This window comes from Pelodiscus sinensis, chromosome 5 (genome assembly GCF_049634645.1).
Source record: "Pelodiscus sinensis isolate JC-2024 chromosome 5, ASM4963464v1, whole genome shotgun sequence".
NCBI lineage: Eukaryota > Metazoa > Chordata > Testudines > Trionychidae > Pelodiscus > Pelodiscus sinensis.
The window spans coordinates 5,952,168-5,974,667 of NC_134715.1; the positions used below are offsets into that span (position 1 = coordinate 5,952,168).

General features: G+C 38.2%; 1 protein-coding gene across 6 annotated transcripts in view; it reads right to left on the reverse strand.

The window, feature by feature from the left end:
- Positions 1-22,500, reverse strand: part of MTHFD2L (methylenetetrahydrofolate dehydrogenase (NADP+ dependent) 2 like) — a 57,520-nt gene that overhangs the window by 28,360 nt on the left and 6,660 nt on the right. For 3 of the 6 annotated variants that reach the window (XM_075929377.1, XM_025185809.2, XM_025185811.2), the window contains exons 2-6: positions 20,750-20,846; positions 10,396-10,580; positions 6,220-6,342; positions 3,002-3,154; positions 1,267-1,374 (exon numbers count right to left, since the gene is read on the reverse strand). In XM_075929377.1, coding sequence (XP_075785492.1) covers positions 1,267-1,374; positions 3,002-3,154; positions 6,220-6,342; positions 10,396-10,501 — 490 coding nt within the window. In that variant the 5' untranslated portion in view covers positions 10,502-10,580; positions 20,750-20,846. The remainder of the gene's footprint in view (positions 1-1,266; positions 1,375-3,001; positions 3,155-6,219; positions 6,343-10,395; positions 10,581-20,749; positions 20,847-22,500) is intronic. The other 3 variants (XM_075929375.1, XM_025185810.2, XM_075929376.1) reach the window with 1 other exon arrangement.

Here is a 22,500-nt window from a genome sequence, read left to right on the forward strand (position 1 = left end):
GTACATAATTCCAGCTATGTAAATAACATAGCTGTAGTTGATGCGTCTTAAACCAAAATTCAGTGCCATTCCCACAACGGGAGGTCGAAGGGAAAAATGCTCCTATTGACTTCCCTTGCTCCTCGGGACATCGAGGAGTACCAGCACTGATCGGGGCATGCTTAGTGTTCAATTTAGCGAGGGTCTTTATTATGCCAATAGGGATGCCCACAGCATTGATCTTCCCACAAGTCTAGATGTGGCCTCGGTGTCCATATAACCCTGCTGTGGGCTGTGACCCCATATCTGTGCCAGCGCTGCCAGGGGCCTGAGAGCCTGGTTCAACAGGACAAGTTGGTATTTCAGCACATCAAATGATAGTCTCAAGGGGATCTCTGTCACACATAACATACCATTTTTAAAGTTTCTATGGTTAATTTCTTATTGAAAATTTAATTGAGTTTTAATCAACCCCTTCCTCAACAGATTGTTAGAGACCACTGTCTAACCACTGTCTAACTGCTTCAGCAAAATGCAGGACTATGTAGCACTTTAAAGACTAACAAGATGGTTTATTAGATGATGAGCTTTCGTGGGCCAGACCCACTTCCTCAGATCAAATAGTGGAAGAAAATAGTCACAACCATATATACCAAAGGATACAATTAAAAAAAATGAACACATACGAAAAGGACAAATCACATTCCTGCGTTTTGCTTCAGCTACACCAGACTAACACGGCTACATTTCTATTACTAACTGCTTCAGCAGTGCTTGTCAAATTAGGAGGCTGCTTCTGTGTTTGTGTGGAATAGAGCTGTTGGAGAGTACAGATTCTTAGTTATCACCTAAACAATGTACACTTAGGAACTACACATTAACAAGATGGTTAGGATATGTTCGAAAAATGACAACAGCTCCCTGACCAAATCCAACATGTTTATTTTAAGTAGGGATTGGTGAACCTCAAAAGTGCAGAGTTCAGGCTGAATCTGGATAAGTATCCAAAAGTTCAAATTCTATCCAAACAATCTGAACCTCTTGAGTTTAAACAATTAAGCTCGAGATTTTGCAAGAACATTTTCATGAGATGATGAGCATGATGACTTTTTCATGGAAGCAGGAAGGAAACATTATTAACCCAAACATATTAGAGAGACAGGAAAATAGGAGTACAAATAAAATGAACTCTTTTTTTTTCTGCCTCCCTTCCCTTTGCCTCTCCCTCATTTTGGTCATTTTCATGGATCAGGTTATTAAAGGAAATCATAATACCATTGGACTTACCTCCAGGCCTTTCATGTTCTCCATCTGTATGTAAAAGCATTGAAATAGGCATTCCTACGTTCTTAGATCTTCCAGCTACCACAACGTTTTTTCCAAATGTTTGTATTCCTTACAAGGAAAAACAAAATAAAAAATAATTAATCTAATCTATAAAACCTAAAAACCCTACACCTTTTGTACTTCACATGTCAGCCACCTGAAACAGCAAAGGAACAATTTTATCACCTACTGAAATTTCCTCTCAAAGTTAAATTTAATGCATACATAGTTGATCTACATTGTTCTTACATATTTTAACACTAAAATAGGAGTATTCATAATAGTTTTTGCCCTCGATTTTATATTGTTCTGTAGAGCTAATCTAAGTTATTACTTAAATTATCTTCCATTACTGAAAAATGAGATTCAGACAATTTCTAGCACAGGTATTTGCTTATGATATCATAAACATATGCAAAATATATTGGTGATCATAAAATTATATCATTAACGATAAGTGAATTGTTTGATTATTTTCTCTGTGATCAATTCATTGTTCATCTACAGGCTTTAAATATCTTATTCTAGCTGCAAACTACTGTTCCATTCATCTTTGCATTCTTTAAATATTCTTTTAATCCTTTGCTCAATCTACTACAGTAACAAAAAAAAAAAAATGAAGTGGTACATGTTTGCTGCCAAGGTTTGAAGTATCAAATACACTTTGAACAACAGTAGGCTCTTCAGCAGTGCAGAGAAAAAACTTCTTTCATTTCAATTTATTCAACTAGTGAAATTCAATGACTAGTTCACTGAAAGTTAAGACATCAATTGGGAGTTGAAAAAAAAGGAAAGCTCCTTTTTCCTCTTCTGATCTATGAATAAAGTACATGGTATCTTGTAGTTCTAAAATCTAGAAGCACATGGTGACCAGAAGCTATCCGTTCAAGTCACTAGTTACAGACAAGATTTACTTTATTTCAATTACATTTTGAATAATTTCATTTTACATTTAAAACTTTTTTCTTATTCAGTCAACATATTTAAGGTAGCTTTATATTTAAAAAAAATCAATTTTCTGTTTTTCTTCATTTTGAATGTAATCTGAATTTCTTAATAAAATAGAATTTGGCACAAATCACAAGTAATATATCAATCATCGTGTAATAAATAAGAAAGGCATAAACCATTATTTTCTAATATAATACAATATACAAAAAAAAAAAATCTCAATAAATAGGTATTAAAACTAAAAAAAAATTGCTTAAATAAATGTATATTGAACCTCCTCCAGGTTAGCAAAAAGAAGCACAGAAGTTAGTGATAGGCTATATTAGTTGCAGTTCAACTTGTTATACAAGTTACCAACCAGCCTTTCCTTAGGATATAGCTAAAAATAAAAACAAATCATAATTAAAATAGTTTATTTAAATCGGGGGTAGGGAACCTCCGGCCCGGGGCTAGATGCGGTTGCCGGCTTGCCTGGATCCGGCCCCTGAGGCTCAGGGATCCCCCAGCATTGGGGACCCTGCGCTGGCACTCCACCCCCTGTTGCCCACTGCGGGGCTGGAGCACACAAGATCTACTAGCCTGGGCCCCCCTACGCTCTGGTGTGCAAAGGGAATATGGGGAGTATCTTTCTGCTTCTCAGTCAGGGGCCACTTTAATGAGGGTTTTTGTTTTGTTTTGGCTTCTCACTTGTTTGCGGCCCCTGAATGATTTCTCGGAGCATTTTGATAGACATTCAGTTTCCTACCTGTTCTTTTGATAATTTCCCAAACAGCAGCAGCAGTGGCAGGTATTACAGAAGGCTGATCAAGACATAGTCGTCCAATATTGATAATATGGAATCCATCTACGTCTTTTTCAGGTGCAACAATATTGCAGACTGTTCGTTCATCTATATGATCTGGAAAATTGTTATTTGAAAGTTATATTTCTTCTCAGCAGCCAGTCACAAAAGTTGCTCTCGGCCCAATTATTTTATTTTTAAGAAAAGTCACATGTATTTTATTCTGTTCAACAGTGTCTGATCACAAGTTAGGTATTATTCATCATAAGCACACTGCCAATCTAATCTGGAGGAAAATTCCTTCCTAACCCCTTTATACAGTGATCAGTAGTTTAACAGATCTATTTCAAATAGATTTAGTTAAACTATTGCCACTTTTATAATATAGACAAGCTCAGATACCTAGCGAGTTAAATCTGTTGTTGAAATACAGCTGTTCTGGTCTGTGTGAAAATAAAATAGTGGTCTCAGTCCAGATTTGGACTGATCGCAGAAACCATCACCATAAATGTTATCAAATAACAAACTGGATGACAGCATAAACAGAGTGGCCAAGACCCAAATGGAAAAGAGAGTGACTTACTCTTGCTCTCTTAGGCTATGTCTACAGTACCACTTATATTGGCAGAATTTGTGTCACTCAGAAGTGTGAGGAAAAAACCCTCACACCTCCCTGAGTGATATAAACTACACTGACACAAATATTGGTGTGGACAGTGCTGTTTGGTGGAGGATGGTTTAATTTCATCTGACAATGGCATAGAACTGCTATCCCACAGTGGTGCAGCTGCATCCTTTCATCTGTGCCTCTGTAGGCTCTCTTCACTAGAGAGCTTAAGTGGTAGTCCCCTCAGATCAGTGCAGAGGTCTGTGATAGGGTTCTTCAAGAGAAAGGGAAATCTGCAAAGCCACTATAGAAGCTTTAACTATTCTGAGTACATATAGAAGGCTCCAACCCCAGACTTTGATGTGGCACCTTTCACCAGTTCTGAATTCACAGGAAATATTTAACAAATAACCCTCAGCTCCATCCTTGAATCTGTGAATATCTCAGCTGCTGCTTTTTAGACAAAAATAACAATTGTATAGCACATGCCAATCTATTCCCACAGCCAATCATTATTCAGTAAATTACACATTGTCCTCCTGACTTATGTTACACTACCCTCATGTGGCAAATTCCTTTAACTGACTGAAAACTGCTAACATTTATAAAGTTTTGCACTTAAAAAAAACACTTTCTAGTCACAAATCTCAAGACAATGTACACATATTAAACACCCAAATCCTTTTTGAAGTATAAAGCAAGATTCATGTCAAAGGTGGAAACTTAACTCACAGTTCTTTGCTGTATTATTATTTGTATTGCATAGAACCGAAGAATACTAGAACTTGAAGGGATTTCAAGAGGTCATCAAGTCCAGTCCCCTGCCTTCATGGCAGGACCAAGCACCATCCAGATATTATCTAACCTGCTCTTAAAAGTCTCTGACAATGGAGATTCCACAACCTCCCTAGGCAATTTATTCCAGTGCGTAACCATCCTGATAGTTAAGAAGCTTTCCCTAATGTCCACCCTAAACCTCATTGTTGCAATTTAAGCCCATTGCTTCTTGTCCTACCCTCAGTGGTTAAGAACAATTTTTCTCGAAGATGGATCAAAGATGATCAAAGGGATGGAATACAAGCTATACAATATGAACAAAGGCTGAAGGAAATGGCTATGTCTAGTTTGGAAAAAGGGAGATTAAGGTGGCACGTGACAGACGTCTTCAAATATTTGAGAGTCTGCCATAAAACAGATGGATAGTAATAGAGATGTAGCCGTGTTAGTCTGGTCTTGCTGAAACAAAAGACAGGACTATGCAGCACTTTAAAGACTAACAAGATGGTTTATTAGGTGATGAGCTTATGGGCATGCCAATTTTCTTCCACAATTTGATCTGAGGAAGTGGGTCTGGCCCACGAAAGCTCATCATCTAATAAATCATCTTGTTAGTCTTTAAAGTGCTGCATAGTCCTGTCTTTAGTTTCATAAAACAGTTGGAGTTGTTCTCTCTTGCCACAGCGAGAGCAGGACATGAAACAGTGAGTTCTAACTGCAACACAACAGTTTTTTTCCCCCCTGAGATTTAATCAAACTTCCTAACTTTAAGAGCAGTAGGGCAATGGAAGACACTGCCTAAGTAGGATGTGGAAGATCTTTCAATGGAGGTTTTCAAAAGGAGGCCGGATAGCTGTTTTAGATGGTTTTGACACGAGGTGGGGAATCTAAAGCCCAGGGGTTGGATCTGGCTCCCCAGGCTCAGGGTCCCCCCCCCCCAGCATTGAGGAATCTGCGGTGGTGCTCCAACCCCCTGCCAATGACAACGTGGAGAGTGTCTTTCTCCTTCTCAGTTGGGGGCCACATCAGTGAGGGTGAGGGTTTTTGCTTCTAACTTGTGTGTGGTCCCCGACTGATTTTTCTGTGGGTCAGTGGCTTCCCCACCCAAAAGTCTATTCTGGTGGGAAATGAGGAGCTGGGAATGCATTGGAGGTCACCCTGTGGGGATTTTTAAGGCTAGTAAGAGCTGATGCATTGCTGGGTCATCAGCAGCACAAACTCAGAAATAGCAGGGAGTGACTTACATGCTGGAGGCTGTTTGTGAGCAGTCCAAGCTGGTGGCTACAGCAGCATGGATTTGAAAAGGGCACTTCAGGTTACAGGGCGGTGTAACACAGCTACTCATTAGTCTGGATAGAAACCAGATGTGTCACAGCTTCCCTATCCAGGGAGTAAAACCTCCCTCCCTCCCACACACCCTCCACCCACACACAGAAAAGAGTGGAGAATGTCTGCCCATTTTATAATTGATCAATAATTCCTGTCCACCTTTGAGGAAATATGAAAGATGCACAATATTTCAGAGCATAAACTTATACCTATCCTCTTAATCCGATTAACAGGGAAATTTGTGCATTTGGTAAGACACCTCAGCTGTTTTGTTCATGAGATATAGGCTAAAATAAGGAATCCGTATTAAATAACAGGAGTAGGCATCACACAGGAGACTCATAATAAGCAATTTTCTCTGAAGTGCTTTTATACAAATGGGGTGCAGCTTGTATAGACATGTTGTTCACAATTTTTCCTCTTACAGCTGTCCAAATTTAAAGCATATTATTAATACTGAATTACTTACCTGGAAGAGGTAGCTGGACTAATATACCATTAACTCTTGAATCCTGGTTTAATTTGGCAGTCAAATCTAAAAGTTCTTCCTGAGAAATGTCTTTAGGCTTCAATATTATCTCACTACAAATGCCTAATACAAAAACAAAGATATTTGTGTAGTGCAAGTTTTTTCTAAGGTGAGCTATTCTGGGTGAGATTTGCAAAAGTGCTTAGCAGAGGTACTCTTCCAACTCTGCTCCCATTGACTGTCTTCAACGGGCACTTCTGCAAATCTCACCATATCTGTTTAACGTTAAAGAGTATGCACTATAGGTCAGTTTAATCTTATAAAGAAATTCATAAGAAGCTAAAGGTCTTAATTCAGTAAGTCTAGCAACAATAAAACAGATTTTATAAATGTTTGGAAAATTCTAATCAAATAATTTATCAAACAACATCATACAATTGTAACTGTATTGCTATGTCAAAGTGATTCAGATTTCTATTTAGACCATGGTGTTAATTCAAGAGAACTGCTTATTCTTCCAATGTTGTCATTATTAAATATATTTTTGTGAGATCTTAGAAAAAAATAATTTAGAAGTAATTCTTGTCCATTGATGAGACAACAGAATAGAATTCTAATTTTGTTTAGAATTGAAATAATAAAATTATAGAGGGAAATAAAGATTTTTACAACATCACATGACATACCTGAGCAGTTTAATTTTTTGTTTTATTTTTAATTTAATATAAAACCTAATGCATCAGAACAACACAATTTAATCTATAAATAAATAAAACCAAGGATGTCTACCCTACAGAGAAGATTGAAGTTGCACTGTCGATCTTTCAGGATTCAAATTAGCAGGTCTAGTAAAGACAGCTAATTTGAACTGAAAGGGGCACTCTGGTCAATGACAGTAGTCCTGCTTCCACGAGTAGTAAGGGAAGTTGAAGGGAGAGTGCCAAAAGTCTAGTTATGCTACTTCGACTTCAGCTACGTAATTAACTGTAGCTGAAGTTGCATATCTTAATTCAACCTTATCCTGTAGTGTAGACATACCCCAACTGACTATTAGTAGGCCAGTTCAGTCTTTTCACTGTTACTGGGAATAAACTACAAGATAATGATTTTAGTTTAAAGTACATATTCTTAAGGACACCTAAAAGAAATACCCACACGCTATCTATTTTATATTCTTATACCACACCATCATCATGATGTCAGATCATCCTGTCCCACAGTATAATCTACAATCCTTTCCAAGAAGAGTGAAGAAGTCAAATCTGAAAACAAGAGACTGTTGACTGTAAAAGATGGTCTGCCCCCTTTAAAGTAGTGGGGACACTCAGCCAGGTAGCACTGTTAATTAATTAATTTTCTCTTGTTATTAAGGACATAAGATGGCCATACGGGATCAGACCAAAGGTCCATCTAGCCCAGTATCCTGTCTTCTGACAGTGGCGAATACCAGTTGCCCCAGAGGGATGAACAGAACAGGTAATCCTCAAGTGATCCCTCTCCTGTCATCCACTTCCAGCCCCTGACAAAAACAGAGGCTAGCGACACCATTCCTACCCATTTTGGCTAATAAGAATTGATGGACATAACCTCCACAAATTTATCTAGTTCTTTTCTGAACCCTGTTAAAGTCCTGGTCTTCATGACATCCTCTGGCAAGGAGTTCCACAGGTTGACTCTGTGATGCATAAAGAAAAGCTTCCTTTTGTTTTAAACCTGCTACCTATTAATTTCATTTGGTGAGCCCTCTTCCTTTCTTCACTGCTACCGAATTTTGACTGTGATCAAAACACTGATGTCAGGTAGGAGGTGAAATTCTGCCTCTGTAGAAGCAGCATGTCTCATGTAAAATGAATATATCTTTGTAGCTGAGCAACTGGGTGCATTACAGATATTGCTAGGAATGACAGTTTTCTTTATGCCAAGGTGTATCTTACTTTTTACAGTCACACTGTAACTGAGGGTATAAAAACTGATTTTAACCTATTTTTAAAAGGTTGTTAGGGAAGACCTGGATCATTTTCCTCCCTCATTTTTCATGAAGATGATCTAGATGACTTTATGTACTTTATTTTTGCCTGAGGATGATAAAGTTGTGATTTTTGGTGAGATTCTTTGTGATTTTCATGTAATTTCTTATTATTATAAGGGTATTTGAACCAAAGATAGGACGTGCTTTGTCTTATGAAAATAGGTACCTTCTTTACACAAGAATCCTAAGCCCGCTCTAAGGAATAATGAAAGAAGAGTTATTCAGGATGTTTGGGCAATTTAATCCTACCCAATGATATTATTGCTATAAATGATATTATTTATAGAACATGAAGCTATTAAAGGGGATTGATTCCAGAAAGAGACACATCTTAAATTAGGCAACAAAATCCTTATTTAATCATACAGGTTGGATCTCTCTAGTCTGGATTTATGTAGCCCGGCAACATAAATGGTCCAGTATCACCATGGATTGTCCAAGCAGATTCTCCTGGGGTGCCAGACCAGGGAGGTTAATTAGGATAAGTAAGGCCTGGTCTACACTAGGACTTTAGTCCAAAATTAGCCATCCAAGGTTGGATTTATAAGCTGTGTGTTCACTCTATCAAGCCTGTTATTCCGGAATAAAGGATCATGGAATTCAAACTCTAGTGTCCCGCTTTTCATGAAGAATAATGCTATTCCCAAAATTGTTAGTCCAAAACAACATTCGTGTGGATGTTCCTGTGCTGCTAATTCTAACATATTGGTCTCCGGGAGGCCTCCCACAGTTCTGAGTCTGAGGTAGTGCATCCACATTAACAGAGCCTGCCTTGGACTACATTCAGTTCTTCCGCATAGTGAGGACATAGAACTTCAAAATTTGTTAAATCAGGTGCCTAGAAGTTGAACTTAGTAAATTTGGACTAATCTCCTAGGGTATGTCTACACTACCCCGCTAGTTCGAACTAGCGGGGTAATGTAGGCATACCGCACTTGCAAATGAAGCCCGGGATTTGAATTTCCCGGGCTTCATTTGCATAAGCGGGGAGCCGCCATTTTTAAAACCCCGCTGGTTTGAACCCCGTGCAGCGCGGCTACACGGGGCTCGAACTAGGTAGTTCGGACTAGGCTTCCTAGTCTGAATTACCGGTACACCTCGTGGGTAGTATAGACATACCCCTAGTGCAGACATGGCCCAAGTGGCCTGACTTTCACAAGTGAATGAGAATGAGAACTTCCATGTGAAGAATTGAAGCATCTTTTGCATTGTGGATCCCACTGGGAATGAACACCTCCAAGATGGAACTGTAAACAGAAGTTTTCCAGAATTTTAATCAAAAGAGTTAAATGAGTTATGGGAAAAAGTGGTGAGTCAGTGTGATCCATTCATTGGGTACTAGGCTGCAGAATGTTTGAGCTAGTTACACTATTCTTAATGTTCAGGCTGTTGCTTTTTTGGATTTAGAGGTGCAACATTGTTGCTTTTATTTATGAATCCAGAAGAAAGTGGCAACAAGAATTCCACAAGTTTCAGTGGCTAAAACCAAGTCTGGCAAACATGATATTAGAATATGAAATTTTCTGACAAAATGTAGCTACTCATTTTGAGATGTGTCAATTCACAAGCTGGGTTTCCTCAAATTCTAGGGTATCAAAACTTGTTTCTGGGGATTCTGGTGGTTGCACTAATTATAGAGAAAGATTAATTCAGATTACCTTTCCAATCTCTTAACATCTATCTAAAAGTTTTTAAAAAAATTATTCTGGGGTAGCTTGTGAGGAGGACAAAAAACTGGAGTGACTGCCACTTGATTACCCTTAATATTCTATCTTTCCAGAACAAGCAAATATAGGGCATTGCCATAAAGCACCATACAAAAGAATTTAGAAGCCATAAGCATTTTCCCCTGTGATTTCCCTTACTTTCTGATCTGAGAGAAAGCATACACATACCTTATTCAAAAACATTTACAGTAGAAAATTACTTCGCAGTAGGTATACAATACCCATACCTAATAGAATATGAAAATAGTTCTTTGTCTTTTAACTGTATTTCTGCAGTATGACAACAAAGATTATCCACAGTATGTAAATCATGGGTATGGAGAAAGGAAAATGATGCAAAATGCAACCAAATTACTGTTTATTTTGCAGAAAAAAAATCTTGTGCTTATATATAGAATTTTATTCTAATTCATTACATACCTACAGCAGCAGCTGCCTTCATCTTATTTCTTACATATGTATGACTGGCTGGATTGTCTCCTACTAAAATGACAGTGAGTTGAGGTCTCTTGTTCCCAAGTGACATCCATGCTTCTACATCCCTCTGGACTTCTTTATAGACTTGTTTAGCAAGCAGGGTCCCTGAGATAACAGTTGCTTCATCACTGCAAAGATAAAGATACAAATTCAAGTGTTGAAAACCTACAATCATAAGTGAAAAATTCCACAATCAAAATACTTAAAATATTCAGCTCTACTATATTATATATTGACAAATGTTGAGACCACTGGAGATTGACCTAATGTTTGAAGGCTGTATAGAGGTTAGTCTGCAGTTCATACTTTCTAAACCATCAAAAGCTGAAAAATCATGAGTCCAGAGACCCACTATATATACAGAACAGCTGCTCCGCCACTGTGTTAGTACTGTTCCTCCCTTTCCTAAAGCAGACAGCTAGCTGTATCCTCATATTAATCCCCCAGAAATCCATGGGATTGAGGACAGAGCCCCAGGGAATGCAGTTGGAGATATCCTTCATTAAAATCTTCTTGTGGCTTTTGCTCCCCTCACAGTAGAGCAAGAGTGGGAACCTTTTTTAGCTCAGGGGCCACTAACCCACAGAAAAAAAAATCAGCCAGGGCTGCACACAAGTGAGAAGCAAAAAACAACCAACCAACAACAAAAACAGCCCTCATTGATGTTGCTGCCGACTGAGAAGCAGAAAGAGTCCCTACATGTCCGTTGTACACCAGAGCCTGAGGAGGGCCCAGCCTAGTAGATTTTGTGTGCTCCAGCCCTGCAGTGAGACAATGGAGTGGAGGGGGGTGCTGGAGCACCAGCACGGGCTCCCCAATATTGGGGTGGGTCTCTGACTCTCAGACGCTGATACAGACAAGCTGGGGCCACAGCTGACCCCTGGGCCTGAGATTCCTCACCCCTGCAGTAGGAATAGCCCTGTCCCATATTTAGATAAAAAACGCTATAATTGTCCTGTTATTTATTCTATAATCCCTTTTATCAGATGTAGGTGGTGCCATTGCTTTCCCAGGGCCTACCTGAGATAAGGTTTTGCAAGAGAACAAGCTAGTTAAAAGAAGGGATATTATTTCACAGGATGAAGCAATTCAAGGAACTGAAATCTGACTGGGGATGTGATTGTCCTGCATAGATGACCAATTTCTTCCCCAGAACTTTTCCAAACTGATATAGGTAACCATTGATAATGCAAAATAATAATAAGATGAATTTAAAATAAAGCTAGGCCACAGAGCAGGTTGATAAGATAGTACTAAACTCTCCCCTAAATAGTAAGAATCAGAGGCAGAGTAAGTGGGTTCTAAATACTATTATTTAGAAACAGCTCCCCTCTGCTCCGTTCACACACGCAACTGGAGGTCAGACTTCATTTGTAACTAGGAATAACATGTTTAAAATAACGCATTTATTTCTTAGAATGGAGTCAGCTGAAGTAAAGTATTGCAGTTCATAGAAAGCAACTCCCCAATCTTTAAGGCACAACCCAGTACATTTTATACAATCCAAACCCTCGCTACTAATTTCAAAAGATGTATGAGGAAAATGGGAGCTGCATTTTATAAGAAGAAGCAACATGAAAAGTGTGTCCACTGTGCCATTAAATTGTCCCTGATAGTGACAGAAATACTTCATTTTAGATATAAAACTGCGTGTGCAGCTTTGTTGAAAGGTCATAGTGTTTGGTATAAACAGCCTGCCAAAAATCAAACTCCATTTGTTCCATATCAAAACAAATAAAATGATAAACATGTACCAGCTCCAATGGAACCACTAACATACAGCCGGTGTTTTCTTTTAATTCAAAAAGCTGGTTTTAGCCATTTTCTCCCAAACTCTATCCTTCCTGCTAGAGATAGGAGAGAGATGTATTTTCATGTTTCTCAGTTAAGGACATGTCCTTATTTTCCCTTTCACATGGCTCTCATCTTACACATACATGCATTTAGCTATTACACCTCTTTAGCACTGACCTCTCTTCTTCTGCTTTGGTATGCCAATGAAGTATGGGTTTGACAATATTATCTGTATTTAATATGATTTGTACAACACTATATTATACTGTACATAAGTGAAATCTCATTTCCTAGTTTTCACAGTAATTGTATCAGAGGACTAACTTAATCTGACATATACAGTCTAACCTTTTAAAATGTCTAAGGGCAAGTTTTTAATCTTTCAAGAACAACCACCACCACCCCACAACATAGGTCTAAAAGAGCTATCATCATTTAAGTATGACCTTACACACAACAAAATATTTAGGACTCCCTAATATAGAGTCATAGAACTGGAAGGAACCTCAAGAAGTCACCAAGTCCATTCCGCTATATTCATGGCAGGACCAAGCACCATCTAGACCAACCCTGACAGGTGTCTGTCTACCTTGCTCTTAAAAATCTCCAATTATGGACATTCCACAGCCTCTTAGGCAATTTATTCCTGTGCTTAACCATCCTGATAGTTAGGAAGCTTTTCCTGTCAAACCTAAAACCCCCTTGTTGTAATTTGAGCCCACTGCTCCTTGTCCTATCATCAGAGGTTAAAGAGAATACTTTTTCTCACTCCTTATAATAGTTTAGATACCTGAAAGCTGTTATGGCCCCCTCTCATTCTTCTTTTTTCCCAGATTAACAAACCTAGTTCTTTCAATCTTTTCTCACGGATCATGTTTTCTAGATGTTTAATCATTTTTGTTGTTGTTCTCTGTACTTTCTACAATTTCTCCAGCTTTTCTGAAATGTGGTGCCTGGAACTGGACACAGTACCCCAGTTGAGGTATAATCAGCGCAGAGTGGAAGAATTACTTATCCTGTCTTGCCTAGAACACTCCTGATAATACATCCCACAATGTGTGCTTTTTTTGCCACAAAGTCACACTGTTGACTCAAAGTTAGCCTGTGGTCCACTCCGACTCCTATATCCCCTTCTGCAGTACTCCTTCCTTGACAGCCATGTCCCATTTTGTATGCGTGAAACTGATTGTGCCTTCCTTAGTGGAGGTCTTTGCATTTGTCCTTGCTAAATTTAATCCTATTTACTTCAGACCATTTCTCCAGTTTGTCCAGATCATTCTGAATTATAATCCTATCCTACAAAGCACTTGCAAGTTGGTATCATCCACAGACTTTATAAGCATTATTTGAATCATTGATGGAGATATTGAACATCACCAGTCCCCAAACTGATCCCTGCAGGACCCCACTTTATATGCTCTTCTAGTATGACTGTGAACCCTTGATAACTACTCTCTGGAAATGGTTAAGCAACCAGTTATGCTCCCACCTTATAGTAGCTCCATCTAGGTTGTATTTTCCTAGTTTATTAATAAAAGGTCATGTGAGACTTATCAAATATTTTACTAAAATCTTGGCCAGGGTTACTCAACATGCGGCCCATGGCCTGTTTGTTTGCAGCTCATGGTGCGGTTTGGGTTTACGCAAGGCTGAACATATGGCCCACGGGTGGGATCCTTTGAATATGGCCTCCACTGGGAACACGCTCCACAACTGCGAGGCGTCTCCCAGGCCTCAAGTGGAAGGCCTGGCTGGAACAGATGGGTACAGGATGTCGGTGTTTCTAGCCCCCAGGGAGGAGGTGCCAGGAGTGCCGGGGCATTGTGGGAAGTGCTGGCTGCTTAGCCTTGTGGGCAGAGCCTGAGAGATGCAGACTGGCTCACACTGGCCATGTTTGGGTCTGGTGCCCAGCTTATGGCTTAATCTTTGTATTCATGCCTATCAGTGTGAAATAAGCTATTTGCATATATATTTGCATGTATATGCAACAACACTTAAGTTGCAATGGTCGGCATGTGCTGTGAGTATCATCGTGGCCCCGGAGCTTCCGAAGTTGAGTAGTCCTGGTCTAGGCATATCACATCTACTGCTTTCCTCTTACCCACTAGGTTTTCCTATCAAAGAAAGCTATCACGTTGGTTTGATATGATTTGTTCTATACAAATCCATGGTGTTACCTTATCTTCCAGATGTTTGCAAATGGATTCCTTAATTATTTGCTCCATTATCTTTCCTAGTACAGAAGTTAATCTGACTGGTCTGTCATTTCCTGGTTTGTCCTTATTTCCTTTTTTTTTTTTTTTTTTAAACAGATGGGCATTATACTTGCTCTTTTCCAGTATTCTGGAATCTCCCGCCTTCTGTGACTTTTCGCAAATAATAGTGGATTGAGGTTTCTGAGTCATTAGCTAATTGAGTATTCTAGGATAGGTTTCATCAGGCCCGGGTGACTTCAAGACATCTAACTTGGCTAAGTAATTTTGAACTTGTTCTTTTCCTATTTTAACATCTGAATCTACCTCATTTTCAGCAGCATTCACTACCTTAAGCATTTAATTGCCACCGACCTTTTTGGTGAAAACTGAAACAAAGAAGTCATTAAGCACCTCTGCCAGGTCCACATTTTCTGTTATTGTTTTTAACCTTTGCATTAAGTAATGGACCTACCCTACCCTTGGTCTTCTTTTTGCATCTAATATATTTGCACAATGTTGTCTTGTTATCCTTTATGTCTCTATCTAGTTTGATCTCACTTTCTGCTTTGGCCTCTCACATTTTGTCTGTATGTACTTGTGTTATTTGTTTGTATTTATCCTTTGTAACTTGATCTAATTTCCATTTTTGTAAGACTTCTTTTTGATTTTTAGATAATTCAAAATATTCTGGTTAAACCAAGATGGTCTCTTGCCATACTTCCTATCTTTCTTTTGCAGTGGAATAGTTTGCTCTTGTGACCATAATGTCTCTTTGGAAAACTGCCAACTGTCTTCAACTGTTTTTCTTCAGAGACTTGCTTCCCATGGGAGTTACTTACCAACTCCCTGAATTTGCCACAGTCTGTCTTCTTCAAATCCATTGTCTTTATTTTGCTGTTCTCCCTCCTACCATTCCTTCATGATCACTTTCACCCAAGTGGCTTTCCACATGCAAACTCTCAACCAGTTCCTCCCTATTTTTAAAATCAAATCTAGAACAGCCTTCCTCCTAGTAGCTTTCTGCACCTACTGAAATTAAAATTTTTTCAATATATTTCAAGGACTTGTTGGATATTCTATGCCTTGCTGTGTTATTTTCTCAGTAGACGGTCTCGATAGTTGTTGGAAGTCCCCAATCATCACCAAATCCATCATCACCAAGGCCTATGCTTTGAACGATTGTTAGTTGTTAAAAAAAATAAAAATAAAAAAGAGCAGCTTCATCCACCTCAAATCATACAAGCATAAGCAAAAGGTAATTGTAAATAGCAACAGCTCACACAGGAGACTATAGCATACTTTAACAACCTAATCCAGAGCTGTTCCTGCTTAATGGAGCATTTTGATGAAGTCTCTTATATTCAAAATATCATTAATGTTTTAAGCAGAAGGGTAATTTTCAAGAAGAAGTACATTAAGAGAGTGAACTATAAAACAACTAATGAGCAAACTGAAGAGTCGAGATAGATTGCTTAAAAACTGTAATGCAAAGCAATAACATGCAGGATGGAGTACTGGAATGTACTGGCAATGAAAGGAAAGTTTCAAAGTTAGCACTAATATGAAAATGGACACAATTTGTTCAATTAAAGCACAAAAGGTCAAAGGAATTGCAGGGTAAATCTGAAGTTGTAAATAAACATAAAGCAAAACAAACAAAACAATACCACTATAAAAGTCCATGAACAGGCCCACCTGGAACACCATGCCCAATTTCATAGATATTACTTCCAGAACTCTGTAGAAATTCTGGGGGGGAAAGTCCAAAGAAGAGATAAACTCAAACAGTAATGAGGGCCTTATCTAAAATAATCCTCTCTAAATTGAAGATAAGATTACAGGAGTAGGGAGAACTTATTGCTATTTGTTTGTGGAAATGGCTTTTACACCCCAACAAGTGTGCCACTGTAGAACCTGATAATATGGGATAACGTAGAAATGTTAAAAAAAAAAATCTAATTTGGCATAGATTAAAAGATTTCAGCCTTTTTCCTGGTGAAGATAAACTTCAAAATGCAAATCAACATGAAAATCATTAGACCTCAGGGGAATGAGCATTAAAGGCTATTTTCATACTCTCTATATAAAAAGAAACTTAAGTTGCCCTTCAGAAACAAATCAACCCAATCTTGCTAAACCTTCCAATAGCCCTGAGTCTGGTTCCTTTGTAAACAGATACATTTGAGGGGCAGAAAATAAATAAGATTTGCCATTATATTAAAAATTGCCAAAGCTGGATGGATCTGCTAGAACTCAGCAGCCAAAGAAAAACACCTGAACATGTGTAGAAAATAAATAAAAGCATTTTGAAGAAAACGTAACAACCTATGCACCGAATCTTCTCTCACCTTTACCACGATAGGACTAATGATATTTTACATGCCTGACCAAAATAATATTTATATTTATATATAAACATCCTAGGTGAATTGACAGGCAGAATTTTCAAGAATTAAATACAGATAACATTTTCCACCTTAAAGATTCAAAACACTTGAATAACCTCTAAGTCCCAAATGTAATTGCAGAAAGATCCTTAATCAAGTTTGGGGAAAAAAAACCCTAAAATGACTACTGGAAAACCAGGGTCTTATTGGTGTATAAAGGGAATTATAGGTCATGAAAATTATTTAAATGTGGGGAATTACATTTTAAAATGATGGAAAATTCCTATCTTTCCCCAAATTGGTTCCTCAATATATTCTTTAATTTATAAATATGAATTATTTTAAGGATGCTCAAATGATTGTATTATCAGTTTCATTTCTGTAACTTCTCTTTTATCAGAAAACATACATGTTTTTGTAAATGTCACTGCTAGAGTTGGTAACAAATATAATATGTACCGAGGACATAGCTCAATTTTAGGTACTTTTGGGGTATTTCTGCAGAAACACATTATATCTGTTAGATATGCATCTCTATTTTAAATTAAACTCTCAGTCTGAAACGATGTAAAAGGAAAACGTTTTAGCTTTCTAATTCCTAATCTTTGCCATAAAGCACACTAAGCTTTGGTTATCTGTGAAATTTGTTTCCCTATGGATTTCAAAGTGGCCAGGCATTCACCTCTAATCTTTGGCATGGTCCATTGGATCCACACATTTTATTTTTACTACATTTATGTAATGCCATCTATGACTAGCAGAACTCAGAGTCATTGTACCTTTGAGATGACAGGAAAGCTCTATTTGGAAAGGGTTTGCTTTCATGTCTTTAACATTAGAATTTTAACACTACCTTAATATTTTACATTTTGTATATTCTTTAGCTTTAGCCATACTATAGTTCACAGAACCTCAGCACAAATGTCATCAATACAAATTCCATGAAAAGTAAAGACGAATATTTGATTCATTCAGAAATCCAACATCACAACTCCCAGATTTGCAGACTATCAAAAGGGTAAGTCTTGTGGCACCTTAGAGAGTAACGAAAGTATATAGGTTCATGAGTCTGGGTTTTAACCATGAAAGCTCATGATCCTATATATTTGTGTTAGTCTCTAAGGTACCATAGCACTACTCGTTTTTAAAATTACAGACTAACATGACTAACTCTAAGACTTTTTTTTTTAAATCAAAAGTATGTTCCTAATCCACTGGGCCAGTTGTCAGATGAAACGATACATGATGTGACATAACAGCAGGCAAAATGTAGATAGTTCTGTGGCACAAATCAGTGTTTGGTGCAGCAGTTCGCTTTTTGTTATGCCTACAGTTATATTTCCAAACACCACAACCTGAAGGAAGCTTCTTCCAGAAGGATAAAAGATAATTTGGGGAAAAAAAAGCCACACATTTGGGGGCTTGCTTACTCTTCATGTAAACTAAGCGTACAGTCTTGTCAAAATAATCACAGGCCACCTCTTTTTTTCCCCCCTTGCAAACTATTCCATCTTTTTCTTTTACTGGCCAAAAAGCCAGCAGAAATGTTGCCCAATTTCCATTTAGGCTTAAATCATTTCAGATCAAGGTAAGAACACAGAAAGAATAGCTATGTGTAGACTATTACACTGATTTTTAGCATTACTATATTCATTCTTTAAAAGTCCAGATATTAAATTATCTGAGATTATTCATAAACACGTTCTCTTTATCATGTTTTATTAAGAAAATAGAATGCACACCGACAGAACATATTAATATATTTTCACAATTAGCCATATTTTCCATATGTGTTGAGACATCTCAGTTACATAAACAAGAACTCCTGAGACTACTATAGGAGATGCACCTTAGCTATAACATCAACAATTTTTATTTATTTCACCTTTTAAAAAAGAAATCGACTTGTGCATGTCAAGTGTCAGTACCGTGGAGTGGTAACTTATTCTTCATTTGTCTGTTTTATAATGCGCAATAGCAATATTGACTAAGATTTTTCTACTTAAATTTATTGTCAGAGCTTTGTTATTGAATATTACGTATTTCAGTTTAAGCTCTGTTTGATAAATATGCCAGGGACATTATGAAAAAGAAAAATTATGATTGAACTTTTGGCCCCATTGAAATCAATGGCAAAACTCCCATGGAATTCAGTGAAGTCAGAGTTTCACCTTAGAAGTACAGTCTTAACATTCAAGTCCAAAGCATCTTGGAAAATTATATTAGTCAGATTTGCACAATGTATTGCTATAACTTCAGTTAAAACCTAGATAGTTTAACTGGTTTTTAATTTATCCTTTAGTATAATAAACTGCTCACATATTTTGTGACAACAATAAATATGTTTTTTTGGAGGGATAGATGGTAACCACTCTGTATGTTCAATACAAAACCACCACCCAAATACATGTACAAAATTTAAAAATCACCACCTGAAAATGTTAATTTTAATTACAAAGACATTAACAAGTTTTAAAAAGGGACACTGTCAAAGTTTTTAAATTAATTAATAATTTTGACCAATTTTAAACTGACGTCTGATGTACAATCTGTTGAATTCATTTTATTTTTAAGTTTATTACTGCTCAAACAAGGCATTTATTTAGAGAAAGCAATATTTCTGCAAGTCTTCTAAAACTAATACTGCATGCATTCTCTACTAAAGCAACACAGCCATTACTTCCTCATAGCCATCTTAATTAGGGAAGTTAATGTATAGCTATTTACATATTAACCAATAAGCCCAGACTTATGGGTTAACCTTAACGCACCCTTCCTCTTGATGCATCTGTATCAGAGGCAGCAAAGGGGAGAGTGGAGTGGGGAGCTGGTGCTGGGTTTTAAGCCAGCTTTAAGAGTCACCTCTGCCCCCTTTGCTGCCACCCATAGAGGCAGCAAAGTGTGTGTGTAGGGGATAGAGCAGGCAGGACAGGTACTCGGGGGGGGGAAGGGGGGAGAAGCAGATCCCCTACACATGCTGGTTCCTGGAGCTGCGTTCCCCCACCCCACGTGCTGCTGTCTATGTATTGGAGGCAGCAGCACGGGTGCACAGGAGTCGGTGCTTGGGGAGGTGGGGGACCAGCTTAAAAGCCAGCTCCCAAGGAGCACTGGCATCCACCTGCCATCCTTCATGTAAACATGTAACCGCTAAAATTTTCAGTGGTTATATATTTACATAAATACACGATTTTTAACATCCCTAGTCTTAACATCAACTAGTACCTGTACAGACTAACTAGGCCACCCCTGAAGCTTAAGTACATGGCTATAGTCATAAAGACATTTTGGCATGACAATAAAATACTAAAACAACAAGAACATTGTTGGTGATTCAAGATATATAAAAATATCTAAAATCAGCATAGACAATACAGGCAGTCCCCGGGTTACGTACAAGATAGGGACTGTAGGTTTGTTCTTAAGTTGAATCTGTATGTAAGTCGAAACTGGCATCCAGATTCAGCCGCTGCAGACCAGGGAGACGCTGAGCAAAGCGGCGGAGGACCCGGGGCCGGACCCGTGGCGCTTCCAGATCTGCAGACCAGGGAGACGCTGAGCAAAGCCACAGAGGACCCGGCCCGACCCGCGGCGCTTCCAGCTGATCTGGAAGCGGCCGCGGGTCCGGCCCTGGGTCCTCCGCCGCTTTGCTCCCCGTCTCCCTGGTCTGCTGGCCCCCGCAGCAGACCAGGGAGATGGGGAGCAGCTTTTCTCGCCCCTGAGGAGGCGGGTGGCGGGACCAGGCGTCCCGCCGCTTCAGTCCTCTGGGGCGAGAAAATCCCCGTTCGTAACTGCGGATCCGACTTAAGTCGGATCCGCGTAACTCGGGGACTACCTGTAGATGTTTAGACTTCTCAGAAGATTAAGTGCAATTAAACACAGTTTAGGGTAAAATTAATATTAAGAATTATTTTAAAGTATTACTGGCAGAATCCCTTTAATGATTAAAAGCAGTTTTAGGGAATATGAGGGAAAGCAGACAGTGGTGAATTCTGGAAAGACTCTCTTCTCTGTGCTGATCCTAGAAGAGAAAAGAGAAACAAATAAGCATAAACACACTGTCTTGTAACCTCAGCCTTGTCCCACAACTCGGCATCACACCATTTACAATGTGATTCAACTTCTTTGTGGCACTGTATGGTTTTGCATAACTTTTGTTATATTAATAAACATAGCACTTTTATCACTATAGCATTATTCTATTTATGAGCATTTTTTCAGCATATCTAAGCTGCAAATTTTTACTATCACTTCTAAGCCTCCAGCTAATATCAATCAGCTTGTAGAAAGTGATTATTTAGGACTACAGTAGTATGAGCAGAAATTGCAAACCTGTGTCCATATGGACGTAAATATCCAAAGAATTATTGTAAAGTATTACTTGGCCGTGTCCCTTTATGATTAAACACACCATTTAATGTTTAAGTGATATTAGTAATATTTGTGTATTTTTCTTCAAGATTAGTCTTTCACATCTGCAGCAGACATTCTAAAAAAAAAAAAACCACAATAAAAAAAATGTATAAAAAAATGTAAAATACCAGTTATACTGAAAGCAAAGATCAAGTAATGTAAATTCTATTTTTCATCTAAAAGATGAAGTTTTCCACCATTATTTCTCACTAGAAATCCACAGACTCTTAAATAATCTAAAAGAATGTACACTATAATTGCTATTATTGCTAAAAGGCGTCTCAGTATACTTTAAAGGATATGGTGACAAATACAGTATGAGAGATATACAAAAATAGTAACACAGCTGCACACACTCTCTCGTATTAGTCATCCCAATACACAAATATTCCAAATAAGTTCATCTCCTAATTCAAGACACCATCTAGGAGACTAATTCTCTAAAATAAAGCAAGCATGGATTGCTACTAAAAAAGTCAGGTTTTCTGAATTCAAACAGGATGATTACATTGCATCACACATCTCTAACTTATTCTTCTGAAGCCAGCTCTCCAGAGATTTCCTTTATAACTGAGGCACCTATATAAACCCTCTTATAACAGTCAGAAAATATTGTCACGTTTGCATTTAAACCAGCAAACTCTTATAAATTATTTAAATTACCCATTCTGTCTACCAGATACTGGTTATGCCAGTGGTTGTCCACTTGGGGGACACATATGCTAGAGCAGCGGTTCTCAAACTTTCTGGGCTCTGGAGCCCTTTACATGTGTAAAAATTTTTGTGGAGCCCCAGTGGTCCACTGATTGTATGTGTTGTACCTATCAATGTTTCCAGTTTGTCAACCTCATGGAGCCCCTGGAGATGTCTCGCAGAGCCCCAGGGCTCTGCCGAGCTTAGTTTGAGAAACACTGTGCTAGAGGATACATCAGCTCATCTAGACATTTGCCTGGTCTTACAAAAAGCTTCATAAAAAAGCACTAGCAAAGTTAGTACAAATAACTTGTTTATATTGCTTTATATTATACACTGAAGTGTAAATAAACTATGTATATGCCAATTGATTTTATTAATTTTATGGTAAATGAGAAAGTAAGCATTTTTTCCAGCGATAACATACTGTGTCACTTTTTTAGGTCGGATTTTGTAAGCAAGTCGTTTTTAAGCTATATGAAATTTGGTCATTTGAAAAATAAATCAAAGAGGTTCCAGTAGGTCCAGAAAGGTTGAGAACCACTGGTTTAAAACAGAAAAACAAATGA